Consider the following 23,023-nt stretch of genomic DNA (forward strand, 5'->3'; position numbering starts at 1 on the left):
CAAAGTCGGTACTAGTGGAGATCATCAATTCTCTACCTATCTTGAAGCCTGACCTCATGGACGTAGAAGCTCAAACCTCTAATATATTATTTAATGATGAGTCAAATATGAATAGAAGGTGTAGGTAGTAGAGTATAACTAGAAAACTTTTCCATCAAACTTTCACAAATATCATTCAACACTCCACGGAATCCACCATACATTTTCCAACATCTACTGTAAATATATTGCAATACAAGAGAATTACAGCCAATGAAATCTGGGAGCTTATGGAATCCACCAAATGTCAATGTCAATAAAAATGTTGATGTCGATAGAAATGTCGACTTGTCGATGGATATTTAATACTTTGCTCATAACTATATTCCCACCCAATGGTCACCTCAAATCCTTTCATGCATCCCTATTTTTATTATAACTGAGAAAGAGAGAAAAAGCTTCAATTACGAAAATTTCATATGCTGTGGTCTCTGGCATTTCTGTTCAAATATAGAAATAATCATAAAGTAAGCCAAAAAAAAAAAAGAACAACATTATCGCCAGCCTATGTGAAGACAATATTTACAAGCTCTGATCTAAATCCTGGAAGGATTTATAGGTTCCTCCACATGTTGATTATACCATCTACAATTGACTTAATACGTCCCCATGGTTTTGATTCACTTGTTGGAAGCTGAGCTTCATTCACTCTTCTATTGTAAATGTTGTCCCTGCAAAATACAAGAATTGCAGGTACATTCCAGTTATCATAATAAATAGACCGGAAAACTTTAAAGTAAAAATGGAAAAGAGCATATGAATAACCACAAAGTTAAAAATCATTTGGGCCTGGTGAAGTATTAGATACATTGGAATAACATGACTGACGCATCTCAAGGAAACCAAAAAGGTATTATTAACAAATTGTTATTATTATTATTATTTTTTGTTAATAATCTGAAAAGGTGTTATTAACAAGAGGAACCATACAAAACAGGGAAGATAAGATATTCCCAAGAGCTCAAAGAGTTCCAAAAGAAGGTTTGGAATTGGTTCGATTTTTATAAAAGAACATAATTACAAAAAATTTTATCAAAGCAAATAACTTAGAGATATCCCAGAACTCTTCCAACTTGGACTCAAACCTTTGAATATTCTCTAATTTCTCTCAAACCGAAACTTCCAAAGGATAGCAAAACTAGCATCCATTATTCTAGCTTGACCAGATTGTTCCAGTTCTAGCTTGACCGAAAAAGGGAGTTCCAGTTAAGAGTTGGAGGATTGCAGCATCTAAATTCATAGGGAAACACCAGCTCAGGCCAAAAGTCTTGAAAATATAACACCAGAAAGCATCAGCGGAGGAACAGAAGAAAATATGTTTGATGTCCTTCCCTCCCTTTTGCACATAATGCACCAGCAGTTGGGAGATGCACCACCTCGGCGTCCTCCCCTTTGTAAATTATCACACGTGCTCAACTTTCTTGGAATAAAAACCCACATGAAAACTTTCACCCTTCTGAGGATTTTGGTCTTCCAAATCAACTTCATAAGGCGTCTTGGAGAGCTTGGGGCTAGGGAACCAACCGTAAACCACCCACTGGTATGAAGGGACCAAATTTTGATAGCCTCGTGATAAGAGAGCTTAATAGAGTTTTAAGGAGTTCGAGAGGGCCGAATCAGAACTCTCCCGGACAGATGGTGTCTGCTGAAGCGGGTTTCCTTGGTCATAGAAATATTGTAGACTTGGGTAGGCATCTTTGAGGTGATATTTTCAAGTGAATGATCTTCCCAAAACCTAATCTTGTCTCCTTTCCCAACTTCATACAAGGTACCAGCTCATCTTTTGCCAACCTCATCTACTTCGAAGTTTCAAAGGGAGAGAATGTTAAATTTTGGGAAGATACTTGGCTTGACGACTCACCCCTCTCTCTCACCTTTCCTGCCTTCTACGGTTTATCCTCCAAAAAAAGGAAAATCAATTGCAGAATGTTGGGTTCCTGAAGTAGCGACTTGGGATCTTGGGTTGAGAAGAAATCTCTTTGACAGGGAGTTGGACAGATGGGCTGCTCTCACAAAGAAGCTAGATGGGGTGGTTTTAGGGCAAGGAAGAAACAAGATTTGGTGGAAGGCTAATAGCACAGGGAGGTCCTCTGTAAAATCTGCTCTCACGGCTATTTCCACCTCTTCCCCTAAGTCAAGTTCGGCCACAGCTTCTATTATCTGGAACTTCAGAGTTCCAAAGAAGGTAAAAGTCTTCCTCCGGGGAACCAACACAGCAAAGAAACTACAGAAGAAACTTCCTTATTGGGCTCTCTCTCTCAATATTTGTGCTTTGTGTTTACATAACTCAGAAGACGTGGATCACTTGTTCTTGCATTGTTCTTTCGCTACTAAGGCATGGAACTACATAGCTTCTCTTTTAGACTTCTCCTTTTGTCTCCCAAGGAACATAGAAGACTTTATTACAGAAGGTTTAGGTGGAATTGCCCTCAAAGGGAAAGCTTATGTCATTTGGAACGGTGCGGCAAGGGCCCTCCTTTGGCTTCTTTGGCGCGAAAGAAATAGTAGGATTTTTGAAGACAAAGTAGTTTTGAAAGATTCTTCCTTCGTGAATATCAAGCATACGACTTCTTGGTGGGCTTCAATACACAAGAAGGTTTTTTGTAATTATAGTTTGTTTTTTATAATGCAAGACTGAAAAGCTGTAATTAGATAGTTTTGAGGGGAGGGTTCTCTCTACCATCCGCCTTTAGGTTGTCTTCCCCCATTTTCGGGTTTCTTGATTGATAATTTACACATCTTTGTTTCTTATCAAAAAAATAAATAAATAAATAAAAATCTTGTCTCCTTTACCCAATTTTAGGCAGAGTACCATTTGAAATTTAGGGGTCTTTAGACCGAACGGAATTCTTAAGGATAGGGATCCAATCTTCCTTTATATAATTGTATTTGCTTGCTATCACCTTCCTCCAAAGAGCCTCAATTTCAGTCATAAAATCTCCAGCCCCAATGAAGTCTATTAATCCCCTTCGATCATTAGCTAAACCGGTAAAAAGAAAAAAAAAAAAACAGAGAATATAGTCTCTCTAGCACTTAAAAGGTCAGGTACTCTCCCTCTTCTTAGAACAAGTCCCCCCCCCCCGCGTAAAACCTCAAATAAACCCCTCCCAACACATCCTAATGTCGTACTATCCTATTACAAAATTAGGGGCCCACAACAAAACACACTCCTACGCTACGTTTCACATACATGTGGTCCTTCTCCTCTATCACAATCCCCTTCTTTTTATTCTACTAAAAGATAACTGCAATGGACAAATGGTCGCAATGCAAAAAAATACTATCGATTCTATCCGTAGGCCAACAAGAATCAGTGACTAGAAAACACTTCAAACAAAATAAGGATGAAACTTCCTGGATAAAGAGGGAAAACCTAGCGAGCATTGACATTTTTAACTACCCCATTCAATCATTCAATTTTAGGCTCTAATTGCTTTCATTACAAGGCTTTGGAAACTTACCAGATTAAGAAGGAAGCATCATTTTCAAGATTGACTTCCAAAAGGATTGTGACGAGTTTAGTTCGGAGTTTTTGGAAGAGATATCATGGAAGAAAGGTTTTGGTTTCTAATGAAGAACAGGGATCTCTAAGGATATGATGCTATTAATTTGCAAGCATCTTGCATTATGAAAGTTCCTTATGATGATCTGAAGATTTGAAGGTGCAGTCATCAAGATCTTGATGCCTTGTTTAGCGTTGATAGTTGCTTTACGCTTTTTCAGTTTGCCCTCTTGAGTTTAAGTTCAGAGGTTGTATTTCAATTATGTTCCACCATTTCTTTGTTTGTTTATGGAATTTACGTTAATTTTTTCATCTCATCAATGAAAAATTCCCTATAAAATAAGTAATAAAAAAAGATACTTGGGACATGTTCGAGACACGTTTTGAAAGATGAAAAATGAATGTAATAAAAAGGCCACTAAGAAAAGAAAAGAGTAATGCACTTGTTGTGTTCTCTTTAGATGTTTACATATATATATATATATATATCGTATTTCTAACGTATCCTGCCCTACTCGTTTATAAATGTGTTGACATGTCATGTCCCGCCTTATACATGTCATGTGCAGGTTCATGGTTCTTAGGTACTGGTACTAATTATTATTATTATTATTATTATTATTATTATTATTATTAGAAACTTAGCAGTGAATTTATCATACAAAATATAAAGATTTGTAAGCTTCATGCTCCAATAATTAATATAGTCTAAAGACCTTAAAATGCCCTGCTACTAGTTATTAATCAAAATATAAAGAACTTAATGGTGAATTTCAATTGAAGTATAGAGATTACATTTTCCTTTGGATATAGAAGGGTAAAGTTTAACTGCAAACCTGTCTAATTCAAGAGAACTATGGACTTGTTGCTCTTTACAATTTGAATCTTCATGCTTCAGATCTTCAGATGGAAAACTACTTTCAAGGTCAACATCAGAAACTACATCTGGTTCATGTTTTAGCATACGACTTTCAGTATAAACATGTTCAGAATTGTCCAAGTCTTTATTTTCATCATCTCGTTTCTTATGAGAATCAGAAGAAACTTCCTCTGGGTCCTCCAAAAGATTCCTTCTCATTGGGAGGACAGAATGGCTAACCTGTGTGCAATTTAAAAAAATCAATTAACTGAAAGACATAACACAAGAGGGCCTCCAACCATCGTCAACATTCATGATCTATGTTCATATATATTTTAAAAAACGATTTAAGAAGTCCATTCAAAATTATTGTCATAATATTGCGTGAGAAAGAAAGCAGTTTCTATCATTTCTAAAATTATTCTGGACAAGAATAAAAATGAAAACTGCTATACTTAACTCACAAAAGAGTTTCCTTGATAAGATTAACCTCAAACTAGGGTTTAACATCAGTTCAGTTCTCTCTGTTTTTGCCTAAACCGGGAACCAAACTAATGTTTTCGATTTTTTTTCTTTCTTTTTTGAAAAAGAAACAAGACTTTTCATTAATCCTAGAAAAGATACAAAAGAGTACAAAAATTTCAAGCCAGCAAAGTGTAGATGAAGGAATAACAAGCAGCAAAATAAGAAAACCACCAACAAAGGAGAGAAGCCCTTAAATCCTACAAGAAAACTACCCCAATGTTACAAATATCTTGCATTAAGTATCCAACAACTCATTTGGAAAGAACACCAACGAGAAGCTTTGGTATTATTGAGCTCAAAACAATCCAACCAAATAGTGATTTTATCTTCATAACAAGAAACAAAAATTTCTTTGAAAAATAAAAAGAAAAAAAAAAGTGCAAGGATACAATTGCCAAATGGGAGAGAAAGAAAGCATAAATATGATACTAACAAAAGGTAATGAAAGCATCCCAATTTAAACAAACATTGTTAAATGAAATAATTTTTTTTTTTTAACAAGATACGAACTTCTCATTGATTAATGAAAAGGAACAAAATGTTCAAAAAATACAAACTCCCAAAGGGAGCGAAAAAAGAAAAAAGACATGTGGCAAAATTGCTGCCAAATAAAATGACATAAAGACCAAACAAAAACTTTCGAATAGAGCCTCCCAAAAGCAATGAACCGCAAAAAGAAGCTTCGGGAACCTTGAACAACAATAACATTGTCGAGGACATCTTTATCATCTGGAAACAACTGTCTAAACTTCTGAGAATATTTGGCCCGAACAATTCTAATACCTTGAGCAAGCTCTCTTCCGCGCTCAACTTGAATCTCCATCTTTCTTATGGAGTGTGCTTCAAAAAAAGAGCCCTTTCTTTGCGAATATTGACAAGCTCTGACTTAAGAAAGGATAAATAAGCATCCAATTGAGAGAGATATAAGTTTGAGATGAATGTGAGGGAGAAACGATGTCTTCTTGAGAAACTTGCAAGGGAAGATCCATGAAGCCAATGAGGACTCAAAAGAAACCGGAAAGAAAACGCCTAAAATGGAATCCATTGTTAAAAGAAATAATTATCAAACAATGAAAAAAAAGAACACTAATGAAAAGATTTAATTTTGGCCAAATGTTAGAGAACGACCCTCTTTGTCGAAGCTAGATCGTTTCCTTATCTCCACAGGATGGTCCAATAGTTTTAAAGAGGTCCGAGCAGAGATTTAATTTTCAAAGCAGAAAAGCTTTTTTTTACTTTGGTTGAAGACTGGTGGTCTAGGCAGCAGATAGAAGGATGGCCAGGCTTTGTTTTCATGGAAAAATTGAAAGGCTCGCTGTTTTAACCAGGAGAACAAGGAGACCTTTGGGAATATTATGGATAGAAAATCAAAAAACATCCTTGTACAAAGCATAGCTGAAATAGACAAGCTGGAAGAGGTGGGATCTTTGACGGCGCAAGAAATCGGCTTAAAACATAATTAACTTAAGTGGTTTTGAAAGAACAGAGATTATGGGCTCAAAATCATAAGTTGTAATGGCTGAAGGAAGGGCAACGTATTGAGTTTCCGGAAGATGCCCAAGGCAGGAGAGACTCCTTCCTTTCTTAAGCTTTTTCCTCATTTTTATGGTCTCTCAACTCTCATCCAGAAAAGGGGAGTCCATAGCTAACTACTGAGTGGCTGAGCAACAAACTTACAATTTGCGTATTGGGATATTGTTTGATAAGAGTTGGCTAGCTGGGCCGTTTTCATGGAGAAGCTGGATGCAGTTCAACTTAGTACGGGTCAGGACAAAATTTGGTGGAAGCTGAACTCAAATGGCTCCTTTTCAACCAGATCTGCCTTCACTTTCGTCACCAAACGTCTAGCCAGACCCCTGTACATTTGGAATTTTAAAATCCCAAGAAAATAAAGTTAATTTAGTCTCTGATGTACAAGTGCGTCAATACAGCAGAGGAACTCCAGAAAATGTCCCAACACTGGGTCCTGTCCTCTTCAGTTTGCTATTTGTGCTACGATGATTGTGAAACCATGTCTCTATTTTAATTATTGCTCCTTTTATTCTTGTTCATTTCTCTTTGAGTTTGTATCTTTGAACAACCTTGTTCCTTTTCATTCATCAATGAAAAGTTCGTACCTTGTTAAAAAAAATGATTGTGAAACCATAGACTACATCTTCTTGCAATGTAATTTTGCTAAGAAAGTGTGGGATTTAATTTTGAATGAATATGGCTTGGCCTTTTGTCTTCCAGAGCATGTTGACTCTTGGCTTTCGAAAAGTATCGGAGAGACCTTGAAAAGAAAGGCTAGACTTTTGTGAAGCTGATGCTACCTTTTGGCTTCGTTTGGAAGGAGTGCAACAAATTAATTCTTTATGACAAAACAAAAATAATAGATTCTTTTTTTAATTCTGTACAGCACGCATCTTGGTAGTACTCAAACCATAAGAAATTCTTTTGTAACTATAACCTCATAATTATTAATGATTGGAAGGCTTCGCTTTTCCGGCATTTGGTTTCCTCTGCCCAGCCCTTAGGTTGATGCCCTTTTTGACGTAATACAATCTTTGTTTCTCATATAAAAAATATTATTTTGGCCAAATCAAGCAGCTCCCTCCAAGCTAAGAACTTGTCCTCGAAGATTCTCTTATTACATTCCAACCATAGATCTAAACTGACTTTTTGTCAAGCCGTGTTGGCAAGTATTCCTTTATACTACTTGTCGCTTTTCCAAATGCTTGGATTCATTAGTAAGGTGGAATCTTTCTTCTCACTCTCATGAAGATGGTGGTTTCTTCTCACTCACTCTCATTCTTGCGAAGTGGGATTGGAAGCTTGGTGTAGAAACTTCAGCATTATGGCATCAGGTTGTGGCCAGCATCTGCATTACATATTGCTTTCTTTGGAAAAAAATGTTGGGTGTCGTAGCCCTTGGTTTATTCAAAAACAGTGGAATAAGGTGAAGAAGTTTTCTTATTTAAAAGTTAAAAATGGTAAGCGTATTCTGTTTTGGCATCATTTGTGGTCGGGTGTCTCTCCTTTGAAGGATAGATTTTCACTTTTATTTCAGGTTGGTTCTTTCCCCTCTGATTAGGTAGTCCTTCTGTCGTTCCAGCATCTCTTCCTCGTAATCAAAATTTGGCTTTATTTCTAGGTTTTTCATCTTTGCTTATCTAATCATCGTCTTCCTCTATATTAGATCCATATCATCCCTCAACTCACGCTTCAAATCCTCTACAAAATTATGCCTTTCTAACTTCAATTGTTCAATAAATGACTCTATTCTAAATTCAATATTTATTTCGTGATCCACTGCTCTGATACCAAGTTGATAGATCTCAAACCACTAGAAATATATTGAAATATAAAATATAGACCCATCCCAATAATTACCAAGTAGTTTGAGGTGCTTGGATGCTCCCCTCTCTTGAGTATTCTTACTCAAGTCTAAACCATACTAAACAATTTCCTAGCCCAATCCTTTCCCACTCACTCTAATTAGAACAAATCTCCCTAACCACTTCCCTAACTAATTACTAATATACCCATTATACTCCAATAATATTTCTAGTTCTATCCTAATAGCATTCCTAGTTTAGTTCTTGTTTTTTAGTTTTAAACTAAGAGACCAAACGAAATCGGAAAATATTTGGTTTTTTCCTTTTCCAAACCAAGGAATCAATATTTTTTAAATTTGAACAAAACCAATCAGTTTGTTCACTTTGTTGATTTTTTTAGCACCCTTGCCCTCAAGCGAAAATATATTTAAAATAGTCCGATCCACCAGTAAATACCTCATTTCATCTCTAATTCCTACAAACATACCAATATTCTGTTTGTTATTGTAATTCTATATTTTCAATGAAATTTTTTATCAATAAAAATAAAATACTCCAATTGTTTGTTTTTACAGACTAACATGTTCAATCATAGCCCCATTTTCCATTTTTAAGAAATATCACTTTGGTGTAAAAACAATGACAGACTAGCAATAGATTTCAACATGAAAATCATGAGATGGCATCTAGATGTCCCATTTCAACCTTGTTGTTACATGCTGTGATACTATTAACAAAGTGAATCAACCAATAAGGTCCCGAACTAGATCAAACTAGCCATACAACTCTCTCAAGAGAACCTTGTAAATTCGATCTCCAAAGTCATACAAATACTTGTTAAGACAGAGATAAAACTTACCTCACTTGAAAGCTCTACATCATCATCAGCAGACAAAGTCTTCTCAGCACAAGAGGAGGACATTCGCCAATCAGATGTTGCTTCCAAACGTTTGTCACCAACATTAGGGGTCTCTGCATCATGAACAACCATCAGATGGGAATGGTTCTAGTTCTTGTTCTTGCACTCAAAGCAACTGTATACTCAATATTCTTAAAGATAAAAGGTGTCTTTCGGGTTTCTATGGTGCGTAATAGAGCTTTTAGGTCTACGTTCGAGGAGGCCCTTTTGCATCCTCCCTTTAGGAATAAAGGAAGATTTTTGTGGTAGGCTTGTTTCTTAGCAATTTTGTAGGGAATTTTGATTAAGCATAATAACAACTTTTAGAGAGGGTGAGAAATCTCTGAAGCAAGTTGATAGAGAAAAGGAATCGGTCGTACAAACGTAATGAAAGAATTAAGGGCAAGAAAGCTGAAATTAGTTATGGTGGGAGTGCACACTTTTTTGTGAGCCCTAATTTTGCATTAGGAGAGTACGGGCTGTACGGGGAGGGGTCGTGTGGTAGGTCTTTGCCCAGGGGAAGCTTTCTTTCTTTATGCTAGTAATTTGTTGACTTAGACTTGTTTTAAGTGTTAGAGAACTTGTTCTTTGTATTTCCTATACGAACTTTTCATTGAGAGATGAAAAGGGACAAAATTGTTCAAAGATACAAACTCTGACCGGAGTGAATAGAAATAAAAAATAAAACTAAAACAAACAAGCTAAGGGAGAGTTATAAATGCCTCCCAATTGGAACAAATCATACTAGGTGAATAGTTGACAAATAAATCCGAAAGAGAACACCAATGAGAAACCTTAAAATTTACTAAATTAAAGCAATCAAACGGAGAACGACACTTCCCTTCGAATACCCGTTGATTCCTCTCGAACCAAATCTCCAAAAGAATAGCCTTAATGGAGTTTACCCATAAAAGCCAAATTTGTGAGGAATATAAAGAACCTTCCAGCAGCTGCACAATATTCTTAGGAACGCCTCTGTCAAACACCCAGCTTATAGAAAATTATTGGAATAAGAGACCCCAGCAAGACCGTGTGAAAGTACACCTAAAGAACAAGTGCTCCTGATTTTCTCCACTGTCCCTACATAGAACACACCAAGAGGGTTGCAATACAAAATCAGGTAGTTTTAGTGCTCCTGATTTCCTTCTTGTTGTTAATGAAATTCCTAAGATAGGTCATTTGAGACCTATAAGTGGTATCATAGCATCAATTCCAGGGATGCCAAGAGGGAGGAGGATGGAGAGTCGAATCGAATGGTTCAAAGGGAAGGTGGGAGAAATCAATGAAGAGCTTAAGAGGTTACCAGAGATTTAAAAGACCTTACCAATGGTACTAGAGGGATTGGGAGTGATAATGAGAAGGCAAGACGATTCTGATCAAACCGCATCAGAGATGATGAAGGATGAGAAGATAAAGAACACAATAACACCGATAGGAGGAGTCGGGGAAAACGAGTGATAGACATAGGGGAGTCATCTGAATTGGGAAGCATCGACTCACCCTTATTTGAAGGCAACAATTCAGATGGATGGTTATTCCAAGCTGAGAGATACTATACCTTCAACAACATCTTTGACGAGGAACGACCGGAGACTGTGATGGTGCATTTGATAGGATATATCGTGGCTGGTACCAATGGTCAGATAATTGGGCTCTATTTCGAAGTTGGACAACATTCCAATGAGCGTTGATCCGGTGTCGAAAATCACAAGACGAAACTCTCTATGAACGATCACAAGCGCTAAAACTAGAGGGAAGTGTGAGGGAATATCAGCAAAACTTCGAAGTTTTTGGAGCCCTCTTACTGCCAGCGAAGAGGAATCTGCATCGTGGAGTCATTGCTAGTATATAAAATTAGGATTATTGAGGCTGGACTTCAGGATCCTTAAAGGAGGGAGGAGGTGGGTAGCAGTAGCTGCGGAAGTATTTCGCGGAGTCATTGCTAGTATATACAATTAGGATTATTGAGGCTGGACTTCAGGATCCATGAAGGAGGTAGGAGGTGGGTAGCAGTAGCTGCGGAAGCATTCAAAGAAATAGAGTATCCTATTTGTTTTATAGATTCTTTTTTTATATATCCAAGAGTGTCCAAGCAAGCTTGTGCGTCTCGACTAATTTCACGGGGCAACCGCCTGACCCAACAACATTTCTAAGGTAGGTGTCCATCATGGGACTTGAACCAATTCCCTCTCAATTAACCCTAGCCCCTTTGGACCAATGAGCCATATCCACCTATGATAATTATTTGCTTTCTAGATTTTAGTTTAGGGTGGCAAAAGTTCTTTAATTGTGTAAACTCAAAGTCCAAGTTTAGAGACCTCGATTCGACAGACAACAAGTCTTTAGTTTAAAGCGGCAAAGTGATCTCGATGGAGCCTTTTCCTCATCTATAGCCGAATAAATCTAAAAAACCGTTCAAAGCTGGCTGCCTATCCCTCTAATTTGCTTGATTTGATTCCATTTAAGAGTAGTTCAAATTTTCTAGGTCGTCGAAAGAGGGTATACATCCTTTTTCTCATGATACTTGTTAGAGTATATATATTAGTATATTTTATATTCTTGTATTAATTTGTCATTTACCTTCTCCTTGTAGGATTAGGTCAACCTTGTATATTTGTATATATAGACTTTAATAATGAGAATAATTCATATTGGATTCTCTCTAACCTTAGTTTCTACATGGTATCAAAGCCCTAGGTTTCTTCTAAAATTTTTGAACTTAGGTTTTTGTTCATTGGTATCCAACTCAACTCACTACTACCGCTGCCGCCGCCGCCGTCGCCACTATCGTTGTCGCCGTCATTTGCTGATTCGCCAATGCTGTTGTTTTCGTTTGCTGTTCGTGGGTTTAGTCTCGTCGTCCTTCACGCTTCAGTCGCCGCCCCGTCACCATCGTCGTGCGCTTGCATCACCACCATTCGCCGCCCGTCGCCTTCGTCGTGCGCTTCCGTCACCGCCCGTCACCTTCGCCCCTCTGGTTGTCATGGGTTAGCAGTTAGGGTTTCTGGTTTCAGAAAATACCCTGTTCAGTTCAAGAGGTTCGGTTCAACCAGTTTGGTTCAAGCGGTCCGATTCAGCCGGTTTGGTTCAAGCGGTTCGATTCAATCGATCCGATTCCAACAGTTTTCATCTGTTTTGTTTGGTTCTGTTCGGGTGATTTGGTCTAGTTTTGTTCAAATAAGTTTGTTTGTTTGTTATGGCTGAGAAGAAATCAATCGTAACTTTTGAGGTGATCCTAATGATATCGAAAATCACAGAACATAAGTTGAATGGATCTATTCTTCATGGAAAATCAATGTTCGTCTTTATTTGCGAAGTATTGATATGGATGATCACATAACTGAGAATCCTCGTAAGGATGAGAGCAAGAAAGCTTGGTTGCGGGATGATGCTCAACTGGTTCTGCAGATCAGGAATTCGATCGAGGGTGACATTATTGGCTTGGTCAATGAGTGTAAGTGTGTTAAAGAGTTGCTTAAACACTTAGAATTCCTTTATTCTGGAAAAGGAAATGTTAGTCGAATATTTGAAATCTGCAAGCACTTCTACCAACCTTAGTTTGGTGACCAATCACTTACAAATTACTTTATGGAACACAAAAGAATTTATGCAGAGTTTAATGCATTACTCCCAGATAGTAATGAAGCAAAAGCTCGGCCTGCCCAACGGAAACAACTAGTGGTTATTAGTTTTCTTCTTGGTCTTCCACCTAGATTTGATGTAATTACTTTCTGGTTCGAAAATTCCACCTTTAGAGGAGGCATACACTCGAGTACTTCGCGTTGAGAAGTCACAACTCGTCTTGTCATCTCAGTCTAATAGTGTTTTGGTTGGACGTAGTACAAATGCAAACTGAAGTAATACCTACCAAGGGACTTCCACGACTTCGAACGCTCAACGTTGGAATTCTAGTGCTCTAAAATCAAATTCATGAGATATCATTATGTGCAATTATTGTCATAAGTCTGGTCATACAAAACGAGAAGGTAGAAAGTTGTTGAATAAAGGTCAGAAAACACAGCCTGCCTATGTTGCATCTACGCCTAATAATGCTGGCAAGTTAGTTACAATTCCTGCGGAAGAGTTTGCTAAGTTCCAACAGTATCAAGAGTCATTGACGGCATCGTCCTCTAATCTGAGTACTGCCATCGCTGAGTCAAGTAACACCCGTAAATGTCGTATTTCCTCCACGTCAAAATGGGTCATTGACTCTGGTGCGACAAATCATATGTCAGGTAACCCTAACTTATTTGCTAACTTCTCCACATCTACATCTTTGTCTGATGTTACCATAGCAGATGGCACCACTTCTCCTGTTCTTGGCTCTAGCACAGTTCATCTTTCCAAATCTCTTTCATTAACATCTGTCTTAAATTTACCACAATTTTCTTTTAATTTGATCTCTGTTAGTAAACTCACTCGTGATCTCAATTGTTGTGTCTTATTCTTCCTCGGTTATTGCTTATTTCAGGATCTTACGACGAAGAAGACTATTGATAAAGGGCGTGAATCCAATGGCTTTGATACACAGATACCTACAGCTACCATTTGCACTCGAGTACCCTCTCCTTTCCAAGAACATTATCGTTTGGGTCATCCATCTCTCTTCATATTGAAGAGTCTTCGTCCTCAATTTCATAGTTTGCATTCTTTAGATTGTGAGTCATATCAATTTGTTAAGTTTCATCGTTTTAGTTCGTATCCTAGAGTCAATAAACGAGCTACTACTCTTTTTGAATTAGTTCATTCTGATGTTTAGGGTCCTTGTCTTATTGAGTCCAAAGGTGGGTTTCGGTATTTTGTTACCTTTGTCGATGATTTTTCCCGTGTAACTTGGTTATATTTAATGAAACATCGTTCTAAGTTACTTTCTCATTTTCGTAACTTTCATGCTGAAGTTCGAACACAATTTGGTGGCTTTCTTAAAGTTCTACGAAGTGATAATGCTAAAGAATATTTTTCTGGAGCTCTTGGCTCCTATTTGAGTGAATATGGTATTCTTCACCAATCCTTTTGTGTCGATACTCCGTCTCAAAATGGAGTTGCAAAAAGAAAAAATAGACATCTTCTCGAAACAACAAGGGTCTTAATGTTTCAAATGCATGTTCCAAAATACTTTTGGGCCAATGCTGTTTCGACGGCTTGCTTCCTAATTAATCGCATGCCTTCATCAGTTCTTAAGGGTGAGATACCTTATCGTACTCTATGTCCTATGCAAACTTTATTTCCTATTAAACCTAAAATATTTGGTTGCACTTGTTTTGTTCGTGATGTTCGCCCTCAGCTCACCAAATTAGACTCCAAGTCATTGAAATGCATTTTCCTTGGTTATTCTCGTGTTCAAAAAGGATATTGATGTTATTGTCCTGATCTCAATAGATATCTTGTCTCTCCCGATATTAAGTTCTTTGAAGATACTCCTTTTTCATCATTTTAAGTACCAGTCAGGGGGAGCGTTCACAAGAAGATGATGACTTGTCTATTTCATTGTCTTTACTTCTACTGAAGAGCTTCCTAGCAATACATCTCTCTCTGTGCCTGATCCTTCTCTTCCCACCATTACTCAAGTTTATTCTCGTCGGCAACCTCCTACGGACTCATGCCCTATACCAGCAGCTTCTTCATCTGTGGATCGAGGAACAAGTGATGACCTTCCCATTGCTCTTAGAAAAGGTGTGTAAATGTATTTATCATGTTTCTTCTTTTGTTTCATATAACCATTTGTCCTCACCTACTTGTTCGTTTCTTGCATCCCTTGAGTCTGTATCTGTTCCTAGAACTGTTCATGAAGTTTTGTCTCATCCTGGTTGGCGGGCTGCTATGTTAGAGAAAATGACTGCCTTAGATGACAATGGTACTTGGGATTTAGTATCTCTTCCTACAGGAAAGAAACCTATCGATTGTAAATGGGTGTTTGCTGTTAAAGTTCATCCTGATGGATCCATTGCCCGTTTGAAAGCTCGTCTTGTTGCTAAAGGATATGCGCAGACTTATGGAATTGATTATTCTGATACTTTTTCTCCAATTGCTAAATTGGCTTCTGTCAAGTTATTCATTTCCTTGGCATCTATTCACCATTGGCCCTTACATCAACTTGATATTAAAAATGTCTTCCTTCATGGTGATCTGCAAGAAGAAGTGTATATGGAGCAACCACTAGGTTTTGTTCCTCAGGGGAGAATGGAAAGGTATGTCGTCTTCATAAATCCTTATATGGGTTGAAACAAAGTCCACGAGCATGGTTTGGAAAATTCAGTCAGGTGGTTGAGGACTTTGGAATGAAGAAGAGTAAGTCGGACCATTCTATCTTACTGGTTGTATATGTTGATGATATTGTGATTACTGGTAATGATTTATCATTCATCAGGCATCCTATCACTCAAAACTTTTCTTCATAACCAATTTCATACTAAGGATTTGGGAGAGCTGAAATACTTCTTAAGAATTAAGGTAATAAGGAGCAAGAAGGGGATTCTCTCATCTCAGAGAAAATATGTATGTGACCTATTAACTGAAACAGGAAAGTTAACTGCTAAGCCACGTAGTACCCCAATGATACCTAATTTACAACTTACAAAGGAAGGGGAGTTGTTAAAAGATCTTTGAAGTATAGGAGATTAGAGGAGATTAGTAGGGAAGTTGAATTACCTTACAGTTACGAGGCCAGACATAGGTTATCCAGTTAGTATTATGAGTCAGTTTATGAGTTCTCCCACGACTGACCATTGGCCTGCATTGGAACAACATATTCTATGTTATTTGAAAGGTGCTCCTGGACGTGGTTTGTTATATAAAGATTCTGGTCATCTTAATATTAAACGTTTTTCAAATGCTGATTGGACAGATTCTAAGGAAGATGGAAGATCAACCTCAGGATATTGTGTATTTGTCAGAGGTAATTTAGTTTCTTGGAAAAGTAAGAAACAAAACATGGTATTGCATTCAATTGCTGAATCAGAATATAGAGTTGTGGCACATTTGGTGTGTGAATTAGTATGGATATATCAGCTTCCAGTGTTTTCGAGGCGCACCTAGGCGAGAGGCGAGGCGATTTCGCCTGGGAGCGCCTTAAATGGTGCCAAGGCGAGCGCCTTCGACCGGGCGCTCGCCTTGGTGCGCCTCCCTGCGCCTGGGCGCACCCTCGCCTTATGACGAGGCGAGCGCCTCGTTGAAGCGAGGCGTTTCACGCTGCTTTTTTTTTCTTTCTTTTTATGTTAAAAACCCACGAAAAACAACCCTGAAAACCGAATATCCACAGCCAAAAATCAAAATACCCACACCCGAAAGGCTTTTTCCTTCGCTGTGTCCACCACTTTCGTCCTTGTATTATAAGTTTTTCGATTTTTCTCTTCGATTCTTCCTATGTTTGCTTCAATTCTTCTTCAATTATTCAATTCTTCTTCGTCAATTCTTTAATTGAGAAAAGAACGAAACAATAGAACAGTAGAAGACAAAAGACAAAGAAGAAGAGTTGGAGAAAAAGATTAGACAAAGAAGAAGAGTTGGAGAAAAAGAAGAATCAAGGAAGAATGTTGGAGAGTAATGGAAGAAGAATCAAAGAGAAATTTGAAAAACCTGCAAATTAAAATCATGTCGCTTCAGTTCTTCTCTCCTTTTCTTTTTTTATACATTTCCAAGCCGCTCACCTTTTCTTTTTATACATTTCCAAGCCACTCCCCTTTTCTTTTTTTATATTTCCAAGCCACACTAAACAAGTGCTAGTGCTAGAAAATTTACAGCTGCAATAAAATTGCCATCTGGTGGCAACACTTCCCAATGACAATAAGCACTCCCTACTTTAATGCATGGTTTAATTCAAATACAAATGTTTTTATATCTTTCTATTTAACCACTGTCAACTAATTTTTTTTTAGAATTTATATTTTTAATTTTTCTTAAATATTTGAACTTAAGTTTTTAATTTTTCTTAATTATTTAAGTTAAACTTTATTTGCACATTAAATGGTTGTACAAATATTTGCATCTAGAGTATTTTATTTTTTACTAAAATTACTATAGATAATATTTATTTATTATTTTATTAAGTGCGCCTCGCTTCAGTCAGGCGTCGCCTTTTTATCGCCTCTCGCCTCAAGGCGATCAAAGGACTTGTCGCCTTGAGGTGCGCCTTGCACCTCGAAAACACTGTCAGCTTCTGACTGAATTGGGATTTGGCATCACCACTCCAATGAAACTTTGGTATGATAATCAAGCAGTTCTCCATATTGCATCTAATCTAGTATTTCATGAACAAACTAAGCACATTGAAGTTGATTGTCATTATGTACGTGAGAAAATACAGCAAAGATTTGTGACTACAGGACATGTGAAGACTGGAGAGCACTTAGGAGATATCTTTACTAAAGCATTGAATGGAGCACGAATAGATTGTCTATCTAACAAGTTGGGCATGATTAACATATATGCACCAACTTGAGGGGGAATGTTAGAGTATATATATTAGTATATTTTATATTCTTGTATTAATATGTTTTAATTTGTCATTTACCTTCTCCTTATAGGATTAGGTCAACCTCGTACATTTGTCTATAATTATAGACTTTAATAATGAGAATAATTCATATTGGATTCTCTCCAACCTTAGTTTCTACAATACTATTAATTCGACTAATGGAGTTTCGCTTTTCAAGTTGCTTTAGAGGAAGAATCTTCAAAGTTTAGTAAATATCTGATTGACAATATTACCAGCTTCAGTTCAAATCAAGAAAGGAATCTAGATGGCCTTTTTCAAGATCAAAGCAAAATAAGGCCTTATTATCCTTCCTCTAAGGAAAATTCTTATTTCATCAGTGTTAAGCACAAAATTTTGGAAGCTTCAAAAAGACTTTTTAGATACTATTAGGACCTTTGAAATTTTTTGAGCTAGCAGGAGGTTCCTTGTTTTAGTAGGGTTTTGATTTCAATAATTCTTGATGGTGTTTAGTTGCTTTGAAGTGGGTTTGAGCAATCCCTCTTGTTGGAGTCAGTTTGGATCTCTTTTCCAGAGTTTTGTCATTTGAGCAAAGATGTTGGTTTTGCTTTCCATGGATAGGGTTTTATCTTGAGTGGATCTTTGAATGTGCGGTTTTGCTTTTGGGATATTTTCGTCCGATTCTCCCTCAAGTGTTTTGCTCTATGTTTTATTTTGGCTCTCGTAACTTTTTGGGAATATTTACTTTATTAGCTTGGCAGTTTGTTCTTTTCTCTCCCTTTTGGGAGTCTGTATCTTAGAACTTTTTCCTTTCTTTTCATATATTAATGAAAACAAGTAGGTTTCTTGTTAAAAAAAAATGAATTGCGAAAGAGTTTGTTCCCCTAGCTCATACATTTCTGGATTTATACGCCTTTTCCATAAAATAATTAAAAAATAACTAAAAAATGGTAGGCATAGCAGATCTTTGGGATGGAGGATAGCAGGCTTGGGATTTGGGTGTCAGAAGGAATACATTTGATAGGAACGTAGAGAATTTGAATCAATCTCGTGTTAAATTCCATCCAAATAGGTAGTGGCAAAGATGGACGCTTGATGCCAAGGCCATTTCTCCACAAAATCACCTTTTCTCATGTTTACTCTCGTTAAGGACAACGATACCCTCGTACTTCCAAGTATCTTCACAATTGTATGATATTGTCCGTTTTGAGAATAACTTTCACAGCTTTGCTTTTGGTTTCACCCAAAAAGGCTCGTGCCAATGGAGATAATTGTCCTCATCTATATACCATGGATCACTCTCTTCCCTAATGTGAGACTTCGTTTGCACTCTTTACAAACCCAACATTTACTAATGCACCTGTGAGACTAAAATCACCAATTGTGAATCTGATTGGAAATTTGAAATCCATAATGAAAGTCTTTTCGTGGTCTTTAGCTTATGGAAGCCTCAATACTCACATTAAGTTGCAATGAAAATTTACAGTTCGGGTGATGTTCCCCCAGCATGCTGTCTTTGCTTAGAGGAACCTAAAATTTTTGGATCATATATTCCTTCAATTCCTTTAATGTTCTTTTGCTGAAAGGGAGTGGTCCTCCATTTTGATGGAGTTTGACTTGATGATGTGCCTTCCTAAGAGAGTTGGCTTCCAAGGCTATAGGCGACTGGCCATTTAAAGGAAGGGGCAGGTTTTATGGAGCTATTCAACCCACACCCTTATTTGGACTCTTTGAAAAGAAAGAAAGCTAGAATATTTGAAGATATGTCATCCTTTTTTATTCTTATTGTCTCAATGTAAAACGCAGTGCTTCTTGGTAGCGTTCCAACAATAGAAAATTATTTTGCAGTTATATCCTTTTGATGATTTTTAACCATTGGAAGGCTCTTTTTTGTAGTTCTTTGGGTGGAGCTCCCTCTACCTGACCCCTAGGCTGTTCCTTTGTTCTCATTTTTGTATTCAGTATCTCTTCTAAAACCTTAGAAGTAGTAAACCAACTTATGGTGCATTAGCATTAAATACATAAGTGAAATTTTATAATTTTTAAGAATGTGGTGAACTGATTTTTTTTCTATGAGAAATAGACAATGTAGTAAACTTATATTATTCTACTAAACATTTCATAAGGCATAAAGGCTCCAAATTTCAATGCATTCTGATGGAGGCATAAACCTCTTGTGATCTAAAGAACCAAAGAGACTTAAGATCTAATGAATTCAAGAGACTGAAGGCTAAAAAATTTGAGCCTCACTCTTAGGGCACAAAATTTTGAGGCTCAAATTTTGTTTAAAACATTGAGTACACTTCTAAAATAATTTCCATCTTCAGACAAACTTTCATTACCTTTGGTTGCCTTTTCTTCAAATGACACTTTACTTCTACTCTTTAAGGACGGCATTGTAGATTCATTCTGCAGCTCCTGAAGGATTTTCCTAACCACATAAAAAGAGCCACCCACTTGCTTCTGAGTATTTGATATCGATGGCAACTTCCCAGCATTTATTGACTTGTACCTGCATAAGGAATTTTGAAGCATTGACAGACCCAAAAACAATTACCAAGGAAGTATAAGATTCATTTTAACAAACTCGTTCACCGGCAGACAACAAAGAGAGTATAAAAATAAAAACAAATCCATTATCTCTTCAGCTTAATAGGGAAAGAGAATCTAGTCACTGAGGATGTCTTGAAATTTTCAAAAGCTATACTTTTAGTGTCCTATCAAAAAATAAAATAAAATAAAATAAATTTTCAGGTTAAAACATAAGAATATGGAACATTCTGTGATCAGGTTAAAAAATATGTGCTGTCAAAAAGAAAATCAATTAATGTAAACAAGATAAGCAGGAAAACTTTTCTTATTTGTTATTTTTCTCAAGTTGCGTATATCGGTCTTTACAACGAATAACTTTCTACAACATAAGAATCATAGGAATGCGTGCAAATTCCTTTTAAGTAATCAGTAGTAATCAATGTAATAAATATTTTTCTTCATGATCATAATAGATGCTATAATAGGTAAAAGAATTATTAAAATCGGCACTCTTCACTCATTAGGTCGTATAAAACAGACTTCTTCCATTTGCCACAGTCAAGAGAAAAACAGCTATTCCTTTTACCCATGTCAAAGCCAAGAAAGAAGCTACTACAGAAGGCTAGAGAGATCTTCAAAAATAATTAGACAAAAATTAATGATTGGTTACGATATAAAAATAAATCAGGCAAACAAATCAGACAAAAAGAAAAGACAACAGAGAGTTCAGCGGTGCTTAAAGTGATAAATTCATGGCTGCAAAAAGAGGTGAGATAGAAAGGGGAAAAAAGGGGGAAAAAAAAGACTATTGTCTTAGTTTTGAAAAATTAGTAGCATAATGAATTTTTATTGTCCAAATCGAGAAAATCAAGAATTTAGATACCAACAATGAGAAATATTAAAAAGTATAATGCTTTTATTCTCTCATGAAGCAAAACCTGAATAAAACGCAATATGTAGGATCCACAAACTACCATTGAATAAAACAACATCATTTTCACTCAACGTCCATCTTCCTGACAGAGAGATTATAAAGTTGTTAAGATCGGAAAAAGAGTTCAACTTCATCTTCATTGCTTAAAAATCAACAAAAATAGAAAACCCATTCACAATGATTACGGTGTTTTAAGGCATCCTTACATGTGACAAGAAATGGAACAGGAATCAATTTGCTGAGCTTAAACAAGGAGCTTTAGTATCCAATGAAAATGCATAATCGTCCAGAAAAATTTAATATGGAAGTAAAGACTGGAAAGAAGAGGATGAGCCAAGTAAGACCACTAATCGATGGCAATGAGAGCCAGTGAGCTCAGTTGGCATCACCATACATAGGTTTGCTTTCCACCTCAAATTTACAACAACCGCTTGAAATAGACTAATTGCTTTCTAACATCCGAGTTCACTAGGAATTAGAGCTCAAACAGCCAACTGGAGTACTTGACTGATCCGGTTCATGAAAAATTAGAGAGCATTGATCCGGTTCATGAACAATAAATTAAATGACAAAGAAGAGCATTCAATCAAAACTAATAAACTATTGAGACTATAGCGAAGAAAGTACTTGTCCACAAAAGATTCGACCATTGCTCGGCGAGCTTCTATAGGAACAGTTTTACGATCCTTGTCGGGATCAGGTATGGCAGGAGCAACAGACGCAGCATATGATCTTCCACGCCACCAAATATTGGAGCTAGAGCTAGATACAACATTCTCGACCTCTTTCCTACCAAACGCTGCAAAGAAAAAAAAAACAAAAAATGAGAATTGATTGAGCCCCAAGTGACAGTGGCATGCAACAGAACGACAAATTGAAATAAAAGCGAGAGATTATTGTCATGAGAAATCATAAGAACGATGAGAGGGGGAAAAAAGAGGGGAGTGAAAGAGAGCGTACCCCATTTTATTCCGGAAATAGAACAGCTCGAGTGGAGTGGTGTTCCACCCACAAGCTTGTTCCTCATTTTCGCCAGTCCCTCAGTCCATCGGAACAGAGGAGAGGAGTGAAACAGAGCCCTCCCCAGTCCCCAGGGTTTAGGGTACTTTTCCGCCTCTCCCGGTTCCTTTTTCGGGGTTTTGACAAATACTTCAAATTCTTTAGGCTCCCTTTTGTTATTCGGAACTACGAACTTAGTAAAAATATTTCATGTCTTATTTTTTCAATTTTCAATTTTCTAGAAAAGAAAAATTTATATCAGTAATATTATTACTATTGTATCCGCTTATATAAATAATATACCAAATGCATATTACATACGTATGGTAAGTATATTAAATACTCATATTAGTAATATATCAAATGTATATCATAGATATGATATATTACAACTGTATATCATTTAGATAAAGCTATCATTTTAAAATTTGACCTCAATTTTAAGTGCTATACTGGAAAAAATTAAATGTGGTTGTTATGTTACTAATTTTACTTAATATTTTTGACATATTTGAAGTTGTCCCTAAATTAAAACTAAAATTTGTTATTTTTATCCATAATATATATATATATTAAAAAGCACGAAGGTGGAAAAAACATTTTTTGGACAATATTACCCTTCATTTTTTACTTAATACAATATATGTCCTTCATTTATATATATATTAAAAATTACGAAGGTGGAAAAAACATTTTTTTGGACAATATTACCCTTCATTTTTTTACTTAATTCAATACATGCCCTTCATTTATGTTTAAGTTTTTATTTGACTTTTTTTCCTTTTGAAATCATGGAAAAAACATTTTTTGGACAATATTACCCTTCATTTTTTTACTTAATTCAATACATGCCCTTCATTTATGTTTAAGTTTTTATTTGACTTTTTTTTCCTTTTGAAATCATTTATGCTTAATATTTACAGTTGTTTTATTTTTGTTTCTTTTTTTGTCTTTTGAAATTCTTTTCCAATTTCCTCGGTTGGTTAT

General features: G+C 36.5%; 1 protein-coding gene across 1 annotated transcript; it reads right to left on the reverse strand.

The window, feature by feature from the left end:
* Positions 1-378: 378 nt before the first annotated feature.
* On the reverse strand, positions 379-22,203 carry LOC111023208 (uncharacterized). The gene is made up of 6 exons (XM_022300583.2): positions 21,998-22,203; positions 21,665-21,836; positions 19,914-20,083; positions 9,102-9,214; positions 4,378-4,640; positions 379-710 (listed from the first exon to the last, which is right to left on the reverse strand). The coding sequence occupies exons 1-6, from the start codon at positions 22,062-22,064 to the stop codon at positions 593-595; spliced, it is 903 nt and encodes a 300-aa protein (XP_022156275.1). The 5' UTR covers positions 22,065-22,203; the 3' UTR covers positions 379-592.
* Between the last annotated feature and the right edge of the window lie 820 nt (positions 22,204-23,023).

This window comes from Momordica charantia, assembly GCF_013281855.1.
Source record: "Momordica charantia cultivar OHB3-1 chromosome 3 unlocalized genomic scaffold, Mcharantia_2.0 BLBB01000003.1, whole genome shotgun sequence".
NCBI classification, from domain to species: domain Eukaryota; kingdom Viridiplantae; phylum Streptophyta; class Magnoliopsida; order Cucurbitales; family Cucurbitaceae; genus Momordica; species Momordica charantia.

Excerpts from the sequence above, each read along its gene's own strand:
- LOC111023208 (XM_022300583.2), bottom strand. The coding sequence starts at position 22,064 with ATGAGGAACAAGCTTGTGGGTGGAACACCACTCCACTCGAGCTGTTCT. Across the intron at positions 21,837-21,997 it reads TATTTCCGGAATAAAATGGG|CGTTTGGTAGGAAAGAGGTC; the intron begins GTACGCTCTCTT and ends TTTTCTTTGCAG. Across the intron at positions 4,641-9,101 it reads ATGTAGAGCTTTCAAGTGAG|GTTAGCCATTCTGTCCTCCC; the intron begins GTAAGTTTTATC and ends AATTGCACACAG.